Source organism: Vidua macroura, chromosome 12, assembly GCF_024509145.1.
Source record: "Vidua macroura isolate BioBank_ID:100142 chromosome 12, ASM2450914v1, whole genome shotgun sequence".
Taxonomy (NCBI): domain Eukaryota; kingdom Metazoa; phylum Chordata; class Aves; order Passeriformes; family Viduidae; genus Vidua; species Vidua macroura.
Window position 1 is genome coordinate 10,516,041 of NC_071582.1, and position 22,774 is coordinate 10,538,814.

General features: G+C 42.1%; 1 protein-coding gene across 3 annotated transcripts in view; it reads left to right on the forward strand.

The window, feature by feature from the left end:
- The window catches only part of LOC128813512 (tropomodulin-2), a 35,626-nt gene extending 18,835 nt beyond the window's left edge, over positions 1-16,791 (forward strand). For all 3 annotated transcript variants that reach the window (XM_053988708.1, XM_053988707.1, XM_053988709.1), the window contains exons 4-10: positions 5,552-5,674; positions 6,746-6,832; positions 9,526-9,656; positions 10,251-10,358; positions 10,628-10,771; positions 11,097-11,241; positions 13,355-16,791. In XM_053988708.1, the coding sequence (XP_053844683.1) occupies positions 5,552-5,674; positions 6,746-6,832; positions 9,526-9,656; positions 10,251-10,358; positions 10,628-10,771; positions 11,097-11,241; positions 13,355-13,389 (773 nt within the window). In that variant the 3' untranslated portion in view covers positions 13,390-16,791. The remainder of the gene's footprint in view (positions 1-5,551; positions 5,675-6,745; positions 6,833-9,525; positions 9,657-10,250; positions 10,359-10,627; positions 10,772-11,096; positions 11,242-13,354) is intronic.
- Positions 16,792-22,774: the final 5,983 nt, after the last annotated feature.

Sequence of the window (22,774 nt, forward strand, 5' to 3'; positions counted from 1 at the left end):
AGAGAAAAGCAGTGGTAAGGAAGGGAGGGCTGAAGAAAGGGACGTGGTGGGAAGGGTCAGGACTCAATGATTTTCAAAACCAGGAGACATAGGGGATGGGGAAGGCACAGGGGGCAATGAGGGAAGGAAAAGAGGAGAAAAATGTGTTGGGTGGGAGAAAAGAGGCCAGAAAGGAAGATAACTAGTGTGGTGTTCAGCTCTGCCCGCATTTCAAAGGTCTTTGATGTCCAGGAGGACCTGAAGTGCAGTGGCACAGTTTGAGTTTCTTCCTCCTCTACCACCATTCCACATCAGACATAAGAGCTTTCTGCACACTTGGTGGAGTGAGTAATCCAGGAGGTAATCCAGAGGACTGCCCTAGGGCTGCATCCTAATTTGTGATAATCCATGTGAGGGTCTAGAGAAATTCTGGGCTTCCTTATGTTTTAAAAAAGTACAGGTTGGCTTTTGTTTATTTTTGTTTGAGCAAGCATACTTTCCAGGAGAGTTCTTTGAAGGGTATTGCTGCAGTGGCAGAATCACAGCATGCTGATCAAAGGCAAGCATACTGGTGCAACTTGAGTTCACTTTTTGTGTTTATGCACAAGAGATTTAACAACTTTGGAATGCTTATCTTTGCAGCCTTCCTATTCCATTGTAATAATTTTTAAGGCCTAGAATATGCTGACACTAATCCAAGAGCAACAGAACAACAACAGTTATGATACTGCATTTTTATTACTACTGGCGTTCAGCTTCACACTTACTTGAACTTGGCATGTTTTCTTCTTCATAATACAAATTTATTCTTGGTAAGAACTCATTTAGCTCCATTTTTATAGAATATTTGTAGGGAGGTGTTTAAAAAAGCATCAACAGAAAAGAATAGTGTAAAGTGAAAAAAGTGAACCAGGTGCCTGTGATTTATGCAAGACAGATTTCCAGGATTATTGAATTTCACTCCCAAGGTCAGTGTAGCATTCTGTAATTGAGAACAAACAGGCACTCACTGTACTCAGTGATTCATTGAGAAGTCAGAAGTAGTAAGTGTAACCAGGTATTTTCTTGAAAATACAATAATCTGAGCTATACTATACAGGAAAAGAAAGTACATTATTGTTTTACAATTATAGCAGAAAATGCATTTGTATTATAAAATTAAGTAAATATCCTTAAAAATATGATGTTAAATAAAAGGAGATTTTTACAGGTAATATGAATGGGCTTATTTGCCATTGCTCTGTGTTTTATTGAGTTTTGGCTTATAGAGTTTTGACACGTACAAGATGGGAATAAATACCAAGTATATACTAAATATAAATAAATACTAAAATAAAAATGGTGACAATTTTTATTTATTCATAAAAGTCAAATGACATAAGAAGGAAGGAATAGAGGAGGCATGCCAGAAATGCTGCTCCAAATGCTGCAAACTACAAAGGTGAAATCCTCAAAATGTTTTTAGATTGGACTTGCTGCTAAATTCCTACCAACTGCACTATCCAAATTCCTTTTTCTCCCCCTCCTTATATAGCAATAAATAAAAAACTTGCTTCAGGAAAATACACTTGAAGCAGTTCCCTGCTCATTTAATAAATCCTCCCATAGATGTGCATATGGTAGTTAATGATTACTGTGTAAGAAGGTGGAGATCTCATTTCCTTGCTTTACTCTGACATTGCTTTAATGGGGGCATTTGCACAAAGCAGGAAGAGAGACCTGGCTGAACCAAGTGGCAAAATGAGATCTATGGTTTCATGACTGTTCCCAGTGAATTTCTTTTTTTTATAGAGAATTTGCTTTCCTTTTACCTTGGTCCACATTTCTGTGTCTCTCTGTAGTGCTTTCCTCTGAATCCTTCTTCCCTCTGGTTGTCAATGGATTTTGTTTCCCATAGCCTCTTTTGAGGAAAACCATATCCTATTTCAAGCTTCAATAGAAGTCTTGTTTTTGCAGTGGGTGAAAAGGAGTAGGTCTGCTGTCAAACTGAGCCCAGACAAAACTCTGCTCACTGCACTCACACACAGAAAGTCCCTGGTTTGTAATCAGCTGCCTCAGTCATCACCCAGGCCCCCCCAGACACTTTTGGCCCAGTTTGGCCAAAAGAAAGAGAGAATTGCAGTGATGCACACTTAAAATTTCACACTGAGAGAAAGCACTCAGGATTCCACACACTTTGGGTTTCTATGCTTGTGTAAAAATAAAATTATATTTTACTTCAATTGAACTTTGGTTGCAGTTAAAAAATATATTATTCTTATGCAGAAGTGTGGTTATTTTATTCTTGTTACCAACAAAGTAGCTGAAGTTACGTATAAACAGAACTTTTGTCACTGTGATTTTCATTGGTAGAAAGTTAAGCTATTACTATTAAGACTTAGCACAGAACATTAGCATATTCAGGAGGCAAAATATAACATAGGCAACATTAATTATACCACATAGAATAAAGTAATAATAAAGTACCTTCTAAAACACAGTGTGACTATAAAGAACACCAAGAGCAGCAGCCTTTCTTCATAAATCTCACTTTCTAATAATAAAATGTCACTATTCCTCCAAGGCTTCTTCCAAATAATAAATTTTAAGTTGGACCGTTGAATCAAGGAAGCCACAATCCATATTTTATTTTGTCAGTGAATTCCATGATGCACTGGCTAATGAATTTACAATGTACAAATGTGGGACTAGGAGACACCTCCTGAATCTTTAAACTCTGTCCTTAAATAATGAAGGAAAACTGGTTGACAGCTGTCTATAAACAGACACAGGGTTTTGCAGCTGGCGGACAGGTAATAAATTCCTAATAACATGCTAAATACAGAAGTTTTTCTAACCTCCATCTGCTGTGCTACAGCATCTCTTCACAGTGGAACGTTCTTATCTAGATAGCAGTAAAAAGAATATTTTTAAACACCACTGGATGCCAGCAAGGCCCACATACATTAAAGATATATATTACTGTCTTTGACATGACCTTGCCCCTTTAAATATTTCATATGACCAAGAATAGAATTTTTTTTTCTAAAACATTTGCCAAGAATGTGTTAAATGAAACTATCGTAGGGAATCATGTACACATTTAACAAGATTCAGGCTGTTATCCAAGAATTACATATGCCTGAAACAAATGTTTAAAATTGTATTCCTATATATGTGAACCTTATAGAAAAGGTATGAGCCTCTAGAGGTTTCCATTACCCCTTGATTTCTTGCTATGCAAGATACTTGACCTTCACATATCCAAAGTCCTTAAAGACCAACTACACCACATATTGTGTCCAGTTTAGTCCAAACTCAAAGTCCTGTGTCCCTTTAAATGTTTTGTGTGAAAGTAGAGACTTGGATCAGTGTTTGTTAAAAGTGTGACCTGGGTTTGGGCCTGTGAAGAATCACTTACTGCCTGATGGAGATGCTTTGTCTCCACAGGCTATGGCCCTGTGGAATTGCTGCTAGAGAACAGTGCTATCAGTCAGGATAAAGATTCCCTCAATATCTCAAACAACCTACTGAATACTTGAAACTCACGTGGAATCACCAGTGATCTGAAAGGAAAACACTTTCTGGACAGTATTCCTCACTACTGATTGTTTACTCAGATATTCTGATTGATTTTGGTTTTCTAGCCTCCAGCACGGTAATGAATTTTTTTCCTTATGTCAAGCTGGCATCAAGTTAAAGTCTTGCTCAGTGGTGTCTGGAAGCTGCCATCCAACACTTCAGGTTAGGTGGTAGCACAGAGAGAGTCTGAAGTCTGTGCTGCTGTTAAATCTGGAGAGCATGACTGACCTATCTTTGCAGAGTGTTTCTTACCCCAGATTTCCACTTGATTTTTGTTTGATGTTGCTGGGATGGCTGTCCTTAATTGCTGTGACCTAATGCAGTCGCAGTTAAAATGGTTCTTACCCAAGGCTTTTATCTTCTTGAAGCCTTTTCTAAAAAGATTACTTACTTAAAGTATCACATGAAAACTAAATCATACCATGATACTTCTTTGACTTTCCATAACTTTCTGTCCAGTTTTGGATTCAGAAGTAGTTTAGCCTTGGTAGAAATATCTCTAAGGTAAATAATTTGAATCATGTATCAATAAACTTTGCCAGAGTTTCAGAAATTTCAATTAAAGTTTTTTTCTGAGCTTACTCAGTGACTTGAGTCATGAAAGCTGACAGCATAAAAGTGGCTGTAGACAAACTTGTATAAAAGATATAAATGAATTGGAAATTACTACATGAAAATGATACTTTGGACCATAATGGGGGAAAATGAAGCCACAAAAGGATGACAGTGTTGAAAAACCAGAGGCAAAGCGTTTGTAATTCAATACTAAATATCAGAATTACATTTATGAATGGTAACAATATGACTAATAGAGTTAAAATTAAACTCTTTTAGAGACATTTCAGAAAGCCACAGGACTAGATGTAATGCTTCAAGCATTACACCTAGAGTGTAAAAGGCTGCACAAAACGAAAATTTAAAGCTGACAGTCAGCCAAAGCTGCCTGCACCAATCATCATTACAACAGGATTAATTAAAGACTGCTTGAGAAGTAGTTGTTAGGGACAAGGTGAGGGGAACTATGGCACAGTGGGCAGTAGATCATGGGAATTCACTCAATTATTGGAGCAATGGCACTGCCTGTTGCCTGGGGGATCATCCAGTTGTGCACTGACTGTAGGGGTTGGTCAGGAAAGCTGGGTGGGAGAAAAGCCCAGCAGTGCTGGGGGCTGGAGTGCAGCTCGAGCTCTGCTCTGAGTTAAAGGGCCTCACTCCAAGCATTTGCAGTTACATCATCACAGAGCTGAGGTGAACCAACATAACAGCCTGAAAGAGTAGTGGAATTGTTGTGTTGTTCCTGGATTTATCCTGCATTTTCCTCATTTCAGCAGGCAGGCCAATGACCTCAGTCTTGGGGGAATATTGCATGGAAACACATATGTGCTAGCCCAAAGGTATCAGCAGGATACAGAGAGAAACAAATATGCCAGGATTCTTTCTTGGGCAGCATGTGGTTCAATTCAGATTTTTCAGGCCTGCACAAATGATCAGGATAAGGTTATTTATGTGGATGATCATCAGGAGACACAGAGGGAAAATGCTCTGGAGGAGCTGGGAATTAAAGTGAGTTACTGGAAGAGAACAGGTTTGCTGAGCTTTCAGGATCATGTGTGGAAGTTCATGAACTGAAAGATTCTTGCAGTAGGATGGTTTTAACTGCTCCTACTGCCTCATTTAAATATAAGGAGGAAATTTCTGCAAGCTTTTTGTGTAGACCTGATTCTGCCTATTTAAGGACACAGGACCTTCAGAAAAATCCCAGCTGGGGCTCTTCCTGAGAGCAAATTCCTAAAATAACAATCACCAACACAGAGCAGTAATCTGCACCTTTTATTTTTAGACTTATTAAGATGCTGGTGTGGAGGATAATGTCAAGTAAGAAAGAGAAAAACATGCATGTGATAATATTTCCAAGCAGTTCCACTGTCACAGACCTATTCCTCTGCTGCCAGGAAGCAAAGAAGTTGTTCCAATAATTCATTACTCACTCTGTCTTTTTTTCTTATCTTAGGAAAAATCTTTATCCCTAAAGAAAAGCCCGTAGAAACCCGCACAGAAGAGAAGGTGACCCTGGATCCAGAGCTAGAAGAGGCCCTGGCCAGTGCTTCCGATACCGAGCTCTATGACCTGGCAGGTTAGAAAATATATAGATATGATCCTCCCACATGTCCAGCTCTTCTCTGGCCAGACCTGCCACCAGGAGTGTCTCATGATGCCCCCTCCAGCACCTGGTGCTTGTCTGTTGGCTGGCCAAGCCGTGGGCCACACGTTGCTCAGGATGATTGAAGCGTGACTCGACAGCTGCTGCATTTCAGACTTCTCTGCTTAAAATTGGTGTGTCAGGCCAGGGGGGAAGATGAAGCAGCTCATGTGATTTGGGGAAGGGAAGGGTGGACAGTGGACTCCAGGCTGGGGTGCTGGCACTACGATGGAAGTGACTGATCCTACTGTATCTGCATTGTTTGTAGCATCCTACAGCTACCTCCTCTCAACTCTGACATCCCAAATAGCCAGATAAACTTGTTACAGCATGCAATGGATAAAGATCCTGAGTCCATGAGGAAATTTGGAATCTAACCCCTTGAATGAGAAAATTGGTTGCCAGGGTTAGACCTGGGTGTCTTCACCACTTCTGATTATTTTCCGAGCACGTTAATATCGATGTGCTTCCATAAGAAACCCTGGTGGGAATGCCAATGCATTAAGCTCATCACATGTACAGTGACATTCTCAGATACACCAAACAATAGAACATACGAGTAATAAGAAGTTCAGGTTGTATATTAGGGGAGAAGTAGTGTAGCATTGAAACAATTTACCCAAAGAAGTTGTGGGATTTCCATCCCTGGGTGTTTTCAGACTCCAGCAGACAAAGCCGTGGCTGACCTCATTAATGCTGGCAGCATTCCTGCCTGAGGGAGAGGCTGGACAAGATGACCCACAGTGGTTCCTTCCAGCTGGCACTTCTGGCATATGCATTCTACATTGACTTGGTTGTTCAAAAATCTATATTGAAAGTGTCTGTATCTCCAGAATTTGGAGCCCAAAAGACTCTCCCTACCAGCAGGCATGACGCACACAGTTCACATTTTATAAAGGGGGTTTTGTTTGGGGAACGAAACTACAATTTGTAGCAGATACTTTCCTGCAGTCTGTGTTCCTGTCATTAACATTGTATCCTCTTGCTGGTGTTTACACATTTCAGCTGTTCTTGGAGTGCACAACATGGTCAACAACCCAAAATTTGATGAGGCAGGAGCCCGCGGTAAAGATGGAAAAGGAATCGTGAGAAGTAAGCAAGCAGATTTCTCTTGTGGGCTGCATGTCATCTTTAGGGACTTCTACATCTGGAGGTGGGGTCTGTTGGTCTAATTTAGTGTAATGTAACTGGACCTAACTTTGATTGATCTAATTAATCATGAAAGGTGACTTTTTAAAAGTAAATACAATCTTAAAATTCATTATAAAAACAACAGTAATATACAAACAAACCATTCCTAAGGAAATTTGTTTTCCTAGAGAGCAGTATCTGGCTCTGCAGAGGTGTTTGAAAGAGTAGGAGTATTTGAGAGGCCAAGACATATAAATTTCCATTCCATTTCAGTTTAGGCAGCAGGCAGAAAACAGAGTGAGCTGTAGCTAAGAATTGGCCACTGTTCAGGCCAGGCCATCTTGCCCCAGGTACTTACATTTACACACCTGAAAAATTACTTGTAACCACTGGGCTCAAATGTGGCAGAATCCCTGTGAGAGTCACATCTGTGACCAGAGTCACCTCGAGCTGCATTCACAGCGGGGCAAAGACTGCCTGGATGTGCTCCTGCCCCAGCCACTCCCTCTGATCTCCCACCTCCACCTGGCTCCTGTGGCAGTGGTGCAGAGTGCCTGTTCTGTGGCTCCCTAGGGACACAGGAAACAGAATCATTCTGGAAATCCCCCAAGAGAAACAGCTGTAGTTACTAAAAACAAACCCAAAAATGTTTGCACTAAATAAACAGGCCTTTGGTGAATGTGATCTTAGCTCAGCAACCCACAGGATGGATGGAGAAATGGGTGCATCTGAATTCCAAGCTTTTCTTGAGAGCTGCCAAGCCTTGATCCAGAGCTTGTCACCTCCAGGCCCTGGGGTATCTAGTGGGCTAAATTTTACTTCTTAAGACAAAACTGTGGAATGCCCTTTCCTAGGGAAACAGTACTAAAAAAATGTTTTCTTCTTCTCAGGCCATGAGAACAGCAGCTATCTTTACCAAGGGCTTTCCTTTCCATCTTCCATTGCTAAAGGGGAGGAGGGAAAGTAGACAGGACACCATGTCACTTTGTTTTTCTCAGGATAAAGCTGCTCTGCAAGCCTTCCCAGTGGGGCCCTGTGTGAGCTGCCATCTGTCTCATAACAGGCAACTGCATGCATTACTAATCCTCATAGATTTCAGAATATTTTTGTTGTACTAAGTCAAAAAGTCAGCTATGTGAGTCAGCTAAACTATGCTCCAATCACAGACCTATGAACCAGAAAGTCACCATTGCATCGCTGTGTTCTTTGGTCCAAAAGCAATACCTTGCCTTAACCAAGTGAAATGCTTCAGTAAAAATTTGCTCATCAATGTGGCAAAAGAACACCATGATTAAAGAAAGAAGAAAAACTCGTGGAAAGGAACAAGAAGTAAAGAAAGTAAAGTGAAAAAAAGAAGTAAAATGAAAATTCCTCCTTACTCTAGACTGAGTACACTGTGATGTCTAACCTGAGGACAGGGTGCCTGTGTCTCCCCTGCTCCCAGTCTGGCAGAGTGTTGCCACAAGTGCAAAAAATGCTTTGCTTTTCTTGTTTACTTTCTATCTTTGCATCCAAGGTGAATTCTCTAAATGTAGTTTTCAATTCCCAGCTCCCTAGAAAGCCTGAAGTGTTATCAGGGATATGTGAGGTCTCTCAGGGAATTAGTGAAAAAAAAGGTTTGGCATCAAAGGGAGAAGAGTGAAAACCAGCTCAAGATTTGTCTATGACCATCTCTACTATGAGTATGAGCTCTATTTAAGATGTGGTTTTCTTTTGGCCCATGATGTGGCATGAAGTTTAACCCATTGCAATGAACAGCAATGTGTAGTACACTGAGACTTGAGCACAAGTCTTCAAGACCTCTCCCTGTCTGCAGCATAAAATAAAAGGATTCAAACATACTTGTGGTCAGCAACATATTCCTTTCTTGCTTCTAATGGCTTGGGCAGTCAGGGTTAATAAATTATTCTCCACAACTATATGTGTGGGAATTAGATTGTATTCTAAGCTAATTGTGTTCTAAGCTATAATTTTTATGCATCTCTGAGCATATTTATAGCTCATAGCTTCCAGCACTAAATACCATAGTTCTTTGGAACATGACTACTCAAAGATTTCATAAATCTTGGTGCTGGCAGATAGACTTACTTTTCATGCTTTGATAGTTTTATTATTTAAAAAGTGCAGATGTTGCAATTTTACAAGAGCTAATTGAATTTATAGTAAGGCTGATAGTATCAGCTGAGAGGAGGAAACTGAGGGGCCTCCTGCTCATGTTGCTTTATGTAGCACAGTCTATTCATAGGTGCAGGGACATTTTCTAACTAATATAATGGGCAAGTTCTGAGCACACCTTTCTTTACAGATATTAGACAAAGTACAAAGCAGTCCTTGCAGTATATCACATCCCAAACAATAGTCTTCAAAACTGCTTTGGCTCCAATTAATTGTACATGGATTTTTATATGAAGGAGGAGTTTGCCCATGACAATGCTGCCCAGCCTGCCTGACCACAGCCTCCAGTGACAGCTCTGGGTGCACAGGGGGTGCAAAGGGCATGGCAGGGATAAGGGGGATAATACTCCTACTTGCAGGTTTTGTGGTTCCCATAAACCCTTCCTGGATTGCTGCAGTACAAACCTAAATGGGAATGGAACAGCCAGAGTGATGGTGCTTGTTCCTGGGGTGACATTTAATGAGATTTTGTGTTGCAGATGTGGTGAAAGGTGAGAAGGTCAAGCCCATCTTTGAGGAGCCACCTAATCCAACCAATGTGGAAGCAAGTTTACAAAGGATAAAAGCAAATGATCCTAGTCTCACAGAAGTTAATCTCAACAACATAAAGGTAGATGCTGTGGTTTTGTCCATGCCATCATAGGAGGATTTATTCAAATACTTTCAAAGCCTGTGCCTTTTGTCCTCAAATTTTGTCTTTCTTTACTGTTCAGAAAAAGCAGGACACTCAGGGAAGGGGTGGGGAAAGGACTGTTGTAGTGGCTCCAAGGTCATCAATTCCTGATGCTGAATTAAATGCTGATTAAATGCCCAAGGGGTGACTCCCTTTGGCTGCCTTTCCCAGCAGATTGCAAAGGAAGATACCTCATGGGTACTATGTAATCATCACTGGCCAAATTCAATTAGCCCACACAGGCAACTGGAGGAGGAGCTGGCAGGTGGAGAGGGAACAACTGGCAGAGGGATGGAAAGTGGCTCAGCGAGGGTCACGTGCTGGCCTTGGCCTGACCCAGTTCTGGGCAGCACAGCCTGGAGAGGCAGCACCAGCCTCTGGGGGCCACTGTGCCCGTTCTGACACACTCCTAAGAGCACCAGGGATGTTTCCCTTGCATAGACTGTGGTTGTTCATCAATCAGTTTCATAATAATTAAAATCAGCAGTGTGATTGGCTTTCCTAATTACTGGATTTGGTTTTTTACTCTAGAATATTCCTATTCCAACATTGAAAGAATTTGCAAAAGCTCTGGAAACCAACACACACGTGAAGACATTCAGCCTTGCAGCTACTCGAAGCAATGACCCCGTAGCTATTGTAAGTTTTAACATTACTGGGAAAAAAGAACCACAACAAATTTTAAGTAGGTCCATGTCTGCTTTAGGATACATTCTTTATTTTCCCTTGCAGGAATTCCCTATGGCTATGCAAAGTAGTAATATAATCTCTTCTGATCTACCTCTCCATTCTTCTAAGCATATTTATGTTTTATTTCTTGTTGGTACAAAGCTATGTTTTTCAGATTCCCTGTTATTCCCTGAAACTTTCAAGATGTTATCTTATGTTCCCTCTTTTTCACCCTTCAGGCATTTGCAGATATGTTGAAAGTGAACAAAACACTGAAGAGTCTGAACGTAGAATCCAACTTCATCACTGGGACAGGGATTTTGGCACTGATTGAGGCACTGAAAAAGAATGAATCCCTAACAGAGATTAAAATTGACAACCAGGTAAAGAGAGACCACTGGGGAAGTTCACTTTTGTTTCTCTTTTATATGGATTCCCAGAGGGTTCTACCAGGGGATTCTGGCAGAGCCAAGGCAGCCTCTGTGGCTCAGTCATTCTGCAGCTCATGTCCCCAATCAGTGCAACCAAGGAGTGGAAAAGTTCTCAGTAAAACTACTCAAAGCCAAATACAAAACCCAGGGCAAAATCTCCAGGGATGAGATTCTCTGCAGTTTGCAGCCAGTACTTAAATACAACCACTTACTTATCTCTCATATGAAAGCAAATGTTTCCTTTTCTTTTGGGGACTCTTCACTACATCGCCAACAGAGGCAGCAGCTTGGGACAGCTGTAGAGATGGAGATTGCCAAGATGCTGGAGGAGAACTCCAGGATTCTCAAGTTTGGATACCAGTTCACAAAACAAGGTCCAAGAACCAGGGTAGCAGCAGCTATCACTAAAAACAACGACCTGGGTAAGTTGCCATTTCATTTACTCATCATTTCTTTGTGTGAGCCAAGCCCTGACCTTCCCAGGCACAGCTCTCCCTGTCTGTACATTCAGATGGAATTTTGACTACAGCATTCACGCTGCTCTGTGTAAGGGGAGCTGCAAAGCTCCTTGGGCTCTAGAGCAGAAAACAGCAAAGATCTTACTGGGATTACAAGCTACTATTTTTCCCCTGCTCCTTCTGGGAAGGGGAGTTATTTCAGCCTTTTCTATGGAGTATCCTGAATTTCTCACTGCTCTATCTGCTGTTCTGGCCAGTGAATGAGGAGTCAAACCCACCCTGTTTTCTCAGAGGGCACAGAAGTCCTGACTTTGTTGTCCAGCCCATGATGGACCAGGCCTACCCAGCCAAGGGAGCAAACCAGACCCTCCTGCTTTTGTGACCAAGTACAGGCAAAGACAATAAAACCCTGCAAGTGTCACCTGAGTGTGACATGCTCTGCCCTTTGTGCTCAGTACACAGAATACAAAGGAGATGACTGGGCATAAGAAATTCAGAGTGAGAAGGGGAAAAAAAGAAATTAAACTTCATATTTTTAATCAGTTCTGCTTCAGACTGGGGTATCAAACCCTGATGTCTTTGTGGCTTTCAGCTTGGGTTTCTCTCTGTGGCAATTAAGATAAAAGTTGAGCTGAAACCTTTTTCTTTCATACATACTTTTAGGGGTTTGAAATTTTAATTTTTAGCAATACCTAAGCATTCCAACTATATACTATTTTTCCTAAAACTATCAGTGTCCCAGAAGGGTATTTGAAAAATCCCATCTACAAAGAGAGAAAAACCCTTTTTTCCCATTATTTCACCACTTGTCATTAGAATTATGTCCTAATCTTCATTTTCCTGTGTTTGTGTTGTTTGGTTTTGTTCAAGATTTTGTAGGACAGAATTCCTAAAGGAATTCAATAAAATAAATGAACAAAACACTGAAAGCAGACCCACGTGACTGATGCTGCACTGCAGGCTTTGGAATAATGCAGTCTGTTTGCCAAAAGGCATGATAAAAAAAACCTCCTCTTAGTAAAGTAATGAGATGTTTAGCAATATATTGTTGTTATTGACTTTCTGTGGTGAAAAGCATTCATCCATCAAGTTCTACTGCTTTGTTCTGTGCTTCAACTGTTCAATATCAGGAACAGGACATGACATTGACATAACACTAAATTTTGTATCACACAAACAGGAGAACCTCACAAATCTTATCTGGTCAGGTCAGAAAAGGCTCAGTGCATTTTATTAGACTGTGGAGTAGCAAATGCTGCCCAATTAAACCTGCTCTATACCAGGTATAAGGTATCTTAAGTGCTGTAAAAATTCACACTGCTTTTCAAAATAATCTGCTGTAACACAAGGTTTACCACTGCTTTGCTAAATGGCAACTTCAGCCTATGTGGTTTCCAGTGAAAAACCAGAGTTAATTAACTGACTATCTGATGGCTGATGCAGTCAGAGCATGTGAAGTTTAAACTTTCACTTTAAACTTAAAAAGGTAATTGAAGGTCCAATATAATATTTTTTGCCAATATTAACAGATATTGGTACTTAAGAGTACTTCAAATTATTTTCTAAAAAAAATATGATTATTGCTTACCTATAGTATACACTGTGCAATTACAGAAGTTATTAATTTTTGATGCCTAAAGCTTAAATAATCCAGAGCGCTGCAGACTAGAGCAGACCAGTATTAATTTAGCTGGAACACAGTGTCTTTTAAAAGAACAATAAAACTGTAATAAAATCTAAATGGAATCACTGGAAGGAAGTGCAGGAAGTGGTGATTTTCTTATCATCTAAAACCTTTAGCTCAGAATGTGATTTTTGTGGAAAATGTATTGATGTGAACACTTGGTGAAATTCTACAGCCTGCAATACAAAAAAAGCAGTTTAGGTACAATTCTTGTGTTGAGCGTTACGGTACATGGTATGTATTGATTATGGTATTTGTGGGCATAATTCTTCTGAGCATTTCTCAGAAGCTCCTCCCTTCTGTGCTGGTTCCATGTTCCTGGGAGGGCTGTCTGTAGAGGAGCCCTGGTGCTCTCAGGAAGGCAGTACTGACTCTGTCCTGGTTCTGCCGCAGTTCGGAAGAAGCGCGTGGAAGGCGAGCGGCAGTAGCCACAGCATCGAGGACACCAGCCAGGACTGGAGGCCACCACCCACTGCAGTCTCAGAGTGCTCACTGCTCACAAGGAAAGGCACTGGAAAACTATTACAATGGGAGTTGCTGATTTCTGTTAATATCTCCTTTTAACCTTGAAAACAGAGCCTGCCCATTTTTAATTTTCATGGTTAATTTAATTCTTATGAGAAAGGTTCATAGTTGGTTTGATTTTAATGAAGAAAATGGTTTGCAGTATCTGAAGCCAATATGCAGCATCTTAACTGTGTTACTGAGCATAACATATAGTGACTCTGACCCTTATTTTAGACACTTTTTGATATATAAAAATATGACCTTGTATATGGATAAGGGATTCTCTGCTGAAAATAGAAATTTTAGGGCCAAGTTCTGCAATGCCTTATGTTTGTGAATAATCCTTACTTATGTGTATAGTCCTGCTGAACTGAATCCTGCAATGGGCTGCTCCCAGGAGTAGAACTAGTGATGCCAGTACAGGTTTGCAGGTTCACACCCCTGAGCCTCTCTCCTGCAGTGGGATCTGGGCAGCTGGAACCACCTTGGAACAGCTCCTGTCACCCTTGCTGGGTCTCCACCCGTCCAGCTCCCAGTGCAGGATCACGCCTAGACGTATAAACATTGTCAAAGCGTACTTGTTTACATAAGCTTAGGTTAGGTGGATCATTTTGCAATGTTACACTGATGTTTTTTATTCTTACTCCACATTGTAAAGTAATATTAGTGCTGCCAATCCTGTAGACATTGAATGTTTTGGGTTTTTTTCCTAGGCCAACAAGTTTTTGTTTGCTACTAGAATGCACAGTTTACAGCTAGTGATCTTAACCTAAACAAGTATTCTGAGCAATATTTGTTTTGCTTTGAGCCATGAGTTTGACTTTTTTTAGTTCTGTATTTATGTACGTTTGTTAGCATTATAGGACTGTTCTCAGGACCTTTTAGATGAAGATTAATTAAATACTTAATCCAAGAGAGCCACTGTGCTACCAGGGAAAGACATTAAAGGGGTAGCTTTGACAGCTACATGACTGACATTTATATGCTGCAGTTGAGGTTTGTATCACAAGGCACATGAGTATTCGTGCCAGTGTTTATCTGAATAAGGGCAGATTTAAGCACATGCAGAAATGCTTTGCTAAATCATGGCCTCAACTTACATGCTGGACATTATCTTAACCCAGTGGAAAACACTCACGAAGCAGCAGCTAACCCCAATGCTCAACAGCGTTGAAATTTCAGTAAGAATTCAGTCTGATGTTTCATTTTGTGTATTTCACCACCTAAAACTACTCTCTACCACAGTTGTATCACTGCCAACAGCTGACTGACAGCCAGGGGTTCATTTTGGCCCCACGTGCACCTGCTGTGAGGGCCAAGGGATGCTCAGGTCAGATGTGTCACACACCCCAAGCTTGCAGAAATGCAGAAATGCTCCTGCAGCCAGTGCTGTCACCTGGGATGAAGCGCTGCTTGCTGGGGCAGTGCTGGACACCACAGTCACTGCAGGATGCTCCTGAGCCAGCAGGGACAGCTGTGGGGCACTGGGATCAGAGACCTGGGAGCCCCAGAGCAGGCTGTGCTTGCCACAGTTCCCTGAGTGATGTTTTCACCCTGCTGAGGTGTGAGCTAACAGGATGAACCCTCCCTCTGTGCCTTTTGTAAGGGAAATGAGAAGGTGCAAGGCAATGCTCTTCCTGTTGGATACTGGTCTTTTTTGTGGGGTCCAAAGTGAATAACACTCACTGAAATCCCACCTAAAATACTTGGCTGAAGTGGTCTGCTGAGCTGGGATAAAAGTGCAGTAGCCACAGTTTACTTCCCTAGGAGCTCCCAGTCTCTACAATTTCCACTCCTTCCCTTTCTCAGAATAAACTTAAACCTTTGCTTTGCAAGTAAAAAACAAAACACACAGGTGAGTCTTGCTAAGGTTTCCCCTGGATCCATGCAGGATTTGCTGTGAAAAACTTTGATCTCCCATTTTAAAAAAATTACAATTCTGTAATATAGTCATAACTCTGCATGGGCTTAAACTGAATCCTTAAAAACATTTGGATTACAAGGGGAATACTGGGCTTTGCACCATGAAGTTTCATGGGTAGGAAGAATCCTCATCCACAGCACCTAAAGATTATGTTACTGATAACCTTCAGTGACAGGAATCACTCTGCCCCTAATTTCGTGTTCTTTTCCTTTGATCCAACCAAGGGAATCCCAATTATCAATCAATTGTTTGAAGATTTTTTAATGTTTATTTTTTCTTTATTAGTGGTACGTATCTGTGTTCAAGGGAAACAAGTGCAATCCATTTCTAGTCTTAGTTGCCATTGACAGTGTTGGTATTTGCATGCAGCAGTTTCACAAGGATGGGTTGGTCTGACTGCTTCATGGTGCCTGCAGCAGGTCCTGGATAGCTTTGCTCAGAGCCACACACGTGCTTACACAGTCAGGTGTGTTTTGCAGCCCCAGTTTGCTCCGTGGACCGAGGTGCCTGGCTGGGGAAGGCTCTGTGGGCATCCCTTCATGTGCCATGCCCTTTGCACAGCCACGGTTCCTCTGCAGGGAGGAGCCTCACCCTGGAGGCATCATCTCCAACACCAGCCCCACCCTGAGCGAGCAGACAGGGCCAGAGCTGTGCACCCACGGCCAGGACCTGGGAGCCTGGCTCCTTCCAGCATGTGTGAGGAGAGCTCCCGATCCCTGGCTGTTTTCTGCAGGCAGCTGCTGCCAGCCCCTGCCAGGGGGCTCAGTGACCAGAGATGTCTTTGTTCTGCCTCTTCTGTGTGCTCCACACAAGGCCTTGGTTGTCACCAGCCTTGAGTGTCACAGGTCAGACATTGCAACAATATAAAGATCTGTTGGATGCAACAGCACACAGTGGTGATGCTTGGAGGCAGATTTTCACACTAATACAGGATTATTTAGCTGGTTAAAAATGTCTGCAACTAACAAAAAGGGGGCAGGATGGGACAAGTTATTTAATGTCCTACTTTCAGACAACATCTGGCATTGTCAATGCTGAATGGGGAACAAGGACAGAAGAGTCCCTTTTTCTTAAGCAAACATTCAGGAGTAACTGTCTATTTTTGCACATTGCTTCTCGTGTTGACTGCTTCAGTTTGGTTTGTATTTTTTATACAGGTTTTTCATGGAAAAGCTCAACTTTGTGTGTGTCCTAACATCCATGTGAAGTGTAGTGTGCACTGAGGACCATATGTGTACATGTATAAATGACGATGTTAGCTCTGGAACAAACGTAATTGCATGCGCACAGTGTGGTGCATATTACTGAAGAGGAAGAGAATTACCACGCTATGTAACAGTGACTCCCCAGCATTGTGGTTTTTCTAAATAAACCTTCACAAAGGATTTGGATTTTGCAATTTTTCATGTGTTTGTGACTTGAATTGAGCTCCCGTTGGTGCTCTGACATCAGATTAAACTGCTTTCTCCTCTGCGGCTCTTGCAGCTTTCACTCTGCTGGATTTCACCTTCTCAGGTGGAGAGACTGGTGGTATTTCCTGCCCTCTGTTCTCCACAGTGTCTCAGCAATTTCCATATGGCGCCTCATTAGAATTTGACACTAAGACACACCAATTTCTTTCACATTATCCCCAGTTCTAAGATTTAAGGGGCTCAAGTGCACTGCAGAGTGCCTAAAGGCCTGGACTGAGTTAATGACATGGTTAACATGGCCCTTAGAACCTGTGCTGCATGACAAAAGAACTGCCAAATACACCTAACTGCACAGTGCATAAGGACAATTGAAAAGGAAATGTCATTTCCCCACAGACAATTTGCTCTCCACAATCCCAGAGAACTTCACAGTTAACCCACAGAGAAACAAAACATCTTCTCTACCTATTTTAAGACCGCCTTTACTTATGTCAGTACTTTAACTGTGAAATCTCACAGTATGTTTCTTCTTTTCATTTCAATGTAAATAAGTGGATGACACTTCAAGAAAATGAGGAAATCTCATACTGAAGGAAGAGGAGGTATCTGTGTCCCAGTGTGTGGTTCTGCTGGGATTTGCAGAGCCTAAATCAGAAGAGTGCTCATGGGAACTATGCAGCACAATTCCCAGATCCTCAGTCGTAAGGGAATCAGAGAATACAGCTGCAGAGAAGCTCATGAGGTCATGCACTCCATTTCCTATCTCTCAGAATTTTATTTCTACATAATTCATAGCTTTTACCAAAAGACCAGTTTTGGTCCTGCATCCCTTTCATTACAGGGGTTGTGTTCAATTCCCTTGGGATTTTGAATATAAATGCAGTATATACCAAAGAACACAGATACTGTATCCCACCTTATCATTCTGCACCTTTATTTTAGGAATCAGCTTCTTCCCTTGCACTCACCTTTTTCAGAATGGAAGTTTCATATACTGTTGAAAAATAATGACTTTACAAAGAGAGGATTGATATTATTCTTAATCTCTGAGCATGCATCTTTATATCTTTCCTATTCCAATCAGTTCAATCCTCTCCCAAGCCTGAGCAACAACAGTGCAAACCCCAGTGCTTCATATTCTGCAAGGAATGCCAGGTCATTTTCCCATGATATGGAGTGACAGCCTGAACTGCAGGAAGCTGCATTTCCCACTGCCCATCCATCCCCCGCTGTTGCCATGCAGAAGGTCCCTTACTTGTGTTCTTTTAATGCATCTACCCAAAAGTAAAATCTCAATTTTGAAGGAAACAGAGACTCCAGGGAGTTTTAATACAATATCAAAGAACGGGGTGCAAGCTGACTAAATCTTGTGCCCTCCTGCAGGAGCTCTGATCTGTTGGCTGGTGTGTTTCCCCAGCCAGAGCCAGGAGCTCTGTGCTCTCTGCCCAGCACAAGCTGCTGCAAACCTGCAGCAGGCTGGCACCCAAATGCAGTGCAAGGAGAGCACAGACAGGCACCACAGGGCAAGTGCTCTGCTGGGGATGGGGCTGGTGGACAGGAACCACGAAACCAAGCAGTTCTCAAATTAACATTTTGGATATTTTAACAGAGGACAGCATTTGAACATTAAACCTAACAGTCTGTTTCAGCCAGAGCAAATGTACTTCTGTCTGAACGGAGCAGAGTGGTCAATGAGCTTTGAGGCTTCCTTCTGGAGGAGGTGGCACAGGGGCAAAACACCGGCAAAATTGTGTTCAGCTGGTTCCCAGCCACAGCAAAGTGCTTTAAATATTCATGTTGTTCCTGTCTATTCCCATAAAGCAGATGAGCACAAACAAAAGCAGCACAAGGGGCCTCCCTTAATGAGGGTCTGTTTGTTTCTTATAGCCAGCTGTCTGACTTTATTGAGTCTGACATTAGGCAGACTTACTCAGTGAGAAAGGGAGGAGAAAACAAGGCAGTCAGATAAAGCTATTGCATGTAGTGTTTCACAGTCAATCTTTTCTGATAATGACTGCATTGATAATAAATTGAAGAGAATCTGGAAGCAACATTTCTTAGTTGCAGAATTGTTTATTTCTCAGCTGTCACCGCAGATGCAGGTCACCTAAAATCTGCTTAGATCTCAATCTGTTAGTGAACACTAAAGAATTCCCCAGGCCTGAGAATCTTGCATTAATTCTTCCACTTGTCCATGAAAATGTTGTATACTCATCATTCATCCAAATCGGCTTAAAAGCTGTCAGATGATGATGCTGGAGAAGGAGGTCACTGTGCCCAGTGTCTGGTGAACCAGGGCATTGGCATTCACGGTCAGTTTGTACTCAGCAGTGCTGGCACTCTGCACACACTGGTGTTCATCACCCCCATGAAGCAGATTGCTTAGAGATCTGATGTGGTTTTGTGTTATAACAGTTCATGGGACGCTGCATCCAGGAGCAGGAAAAACAGAGACATTGGCAGGAGCTGCTGTGGAGGCTCCCCCCACCCTTTGGCTGGTGGGCAATGCCAGGCAGCACAGTCACTCTATTGCATCCCTGTATTTTTCCTGCATGCTTTTAGGCTGCTTGAGGAAAAAAAAAAAAAAAAAAAAAAAAAAAAAATAATAAAGTGCCATTAATGTGTTAACTCACTTGAAAATAAGAATAAGCCCTCAAAAGAGTCTCCTTAAATTTTTGTTCTGCAGAACGAATTGCTCTGTGGCTGTTGATGAAAGCTCCAGTTAAGCTCTCTCTGCCTTCACACTCCAAATGTGCTGGTTGATCCAGGTGAACTACTGTGACATCTTAAATGCACCACAGGGAAGTTTATGGCATGTCTTCTGAGCCTGGAATAAAGTCAAGAGCATTTTTACTGAACCTGGGCCTGGTTACCTCACGTTTAAGTTGCCCTCGATTTTTGCAGAGTACTGATCTCATTTGTGGAAAAGTCTAGAGTGCCTGACAGCAGGGAAGTGGAAGTTTGATTGTCATGAGCGGACAGAAGCGCTCAGCAGCTGTGACAATCCCAGCCAGCAGGACATGAGTGGTTATGCCACCTGCCAAGAGCTGGGGTCCCTCCCAGCACTAGAGATTCAGGGGGTTTGAAAGACCATTTCCATGATGAGAATGACTGAAGGTTTAAACAAAGATATGTGATGACATTTACATAAAAATGCATTTGCTTTAATTTCATATACATTTTTCATTACAATGAAAAGAGACAGCTGTACTAAATATTTTCTAGATTTTTCCTGTTCTATTTCTCTACCAGTGAGAAAATCCAATTAAAATATTATTTCCCTTCACTCTTCTGAAGCTTTCAAATTGACTCCATAATTAAATGAACAAGTCATAACAAGTTACTTTTAATATTTGCACAATGGAAAGCACAGTTTTCAAGGAGAAGCAGCATGATCCTGCATACTGAGAAGACAGCAGAGACACACAGCCAGTGCTGGAAGGGCAGTCCCCAGACACACTGGCTGAGGCACCTCAGGCTGCTCCTGTGAAGGACTCACTGGGCTGTCTGGATAGCTTGGAGTCAGAATGAATCACTGCAGGAATATCCAAGGAGATCTGGGTGTTCAGGAGGAGACTTGCACAAGGTTTTTGCTTATTGTTTGTCCACTGGTGCACACAGGCATTGCAGCACCCAGCTGTGCCACTCACAGCAGTGTCAGATAAGTCAAAGGTCAGGTGGGTATTAAATCACCTAGTGGCACAGGTCACAACTTTGCCCGTGAGTTGCTGTCAGTGCCTGCTGCTTTGAAATTACTTGGTGCTTTGTAATGATTCCATTTGGTCTCATTTTTTCATGAGAGGGACTATTGGGGCCACTTAGTCTGGCCTCTTGTGTATCTGATATCCTGTAATTGCGTGCCAGTACCCAGCCTATAATTTAATCAGGCCAAATACTTGCATCATATAGAATAAAAGAAAAATGTTGACACAAGAACTGTGCTCCAGAGAGTAAGTGATGCAATGGCAGGAATGAATTAGATGTGACATATGAAGATATTTTCATGTGCTGAGGGTAAAAGCCACCTGCTACAGAGGAAGTGAAAACTTGATGTCTCCATCAGCTCAGATGGGTGGAGAGAATCAGCTCAGAGTTTTTGATTAAGTTTACCTCTGGACCCATGAGCAGTTTGGCACACAAGATCTGCCAGAGATACTAAAAAAGCATTGGCACCAACATTCTGCATCCTTTTCCGGATGTTCAGACTGAGCCCAATCATTTGCTCTGCTTGGAACCTGACAAAGAAATCTCAGCAGGCTAATTTCCTTGAAAATGTTTAAACCCATGCCAATCCGATCAGCCCTCTGGATGACCCTTTGAATCTCCTTCCCCTGGATAAAGCTGCCCTGAATTAAAGAAAAATTTTCCCCCAAAAGGGTTTAGATACCACAAGGGTACATAGAAGGGGTGGCTATCAATTGCACTTGCCCTGTAACTGGTTCAGGTGACATTTCAGTTTCTGGACCATCTTCAAATCATTATTAAATCATAATTTGCTGCATTTTGCCAAGCACTTTTGTTGTAAACTTTAAAAAGTACTCAAACAAAGACTACTGCACATATCCTTCACACACTACAGAGGAGGAAACTGAGGTACAGACACATTCAATGCTTTTTTTTCCTCATTCACCCAACAAAATGCTAACAATAGATGTGCCCTTGATATTGGTTGTTGGAGTTCCTACTGATGCACTGGTCTGTCAGTGGAGATTTATCTGCTGGCCATGCATTTGTTTTCCAGTGGAGCTCACTGGGGCTGTAGTAATGCTTCCTGCCCTCTGATCTGTGAGGCACCAAAGCCATTGGTGTCACCCTCTCTGCACAGGGACAGCCAGGCACCCCAGCACAGCAGAGGGGAGCATGAGGAGCATGACTCAGGCTGGAGCATCCAGGGGCAGTGATGCCATGGCAACTGTGCTTTAACCACTGGCTTGCTCAGGCTAGGCAGACTTTAATTAATGGCTTGATTCTCACTCCCTCCTCTCTCCCACACGTAATATTTACTGCACTCCCTAGGCAAGCCACTGGAACACTCCAAACAGAAAAGAGCAGACTACAGCTGCTCCAAACTGCATATGGGAGAAACCCCTGATCTCCTTGATGAATCAGGCTGGCTACAGCTGCTGGCTGCCTCAAGGAAGGGCAGTTCCAAGGTAAGGGACACCAGCTGGATGTGCCTGGAGCCTGTATGCTCATCACTAGAACTGAGATTCACTGCCAGCACCTGTCAGCCTTAACACTGAGAAAGCCCCTTCAGCATCAGAGCAAGGCAGCAAAACATACACTTGGAATTAGAAGCTCCCAAGCATGCCTCATGCTGGCCATGGGAGGAAGAGGCCAAGGTTTGTCCCCTCTCCTCACAATGGGATGACTGAGACCTACAACAAATAGGTTTATGTCTTCTGGTAGATGGACAGTAAGCCAGTGACCTTTAGGAATCGAAGTCTATAGGCTGGAAATCAGCTCAAACCTGAAGACACAGTTGGAAATGTTGAGCTTTTTCTACTGTTTCAGTATTAGGTGAAAGTCTATAACAGCAATCATTCAGGAAAAAAGGTTCAAAGTAAAAGACAATAGGAAGGCTAACATGCATGCTGGTAAATTTTAGCATTGACACTTTTGAAGTGCTTCCCCCCTCACCCCACTCCTCAGATACCATTAAGTCTCTCTCAGAAGACACCCAGGGTTCAGGGTTCCTGATGAACTTGCCTTATAAGGGAAAAATTACTGCACTAACCAGAAGAAATTCCTGAGGATAAGAGGTTTAAAGAGCTGAGGACTTATTTTGGCTCAGGGAGAAGCAGGACACTTTTTTTTCTCTAGAACATAATTTTATCTTTAATAAGCTCTAGACAAAAAGGTGTTTAAGTACAGAGAAGAAACATGACTTACAAAATGCTCTCTCCAATTAGAAGACAATTTCTTTCCCTGCACTTCCTACCTGAGACACAGAGGGGTTTGATGCTAACA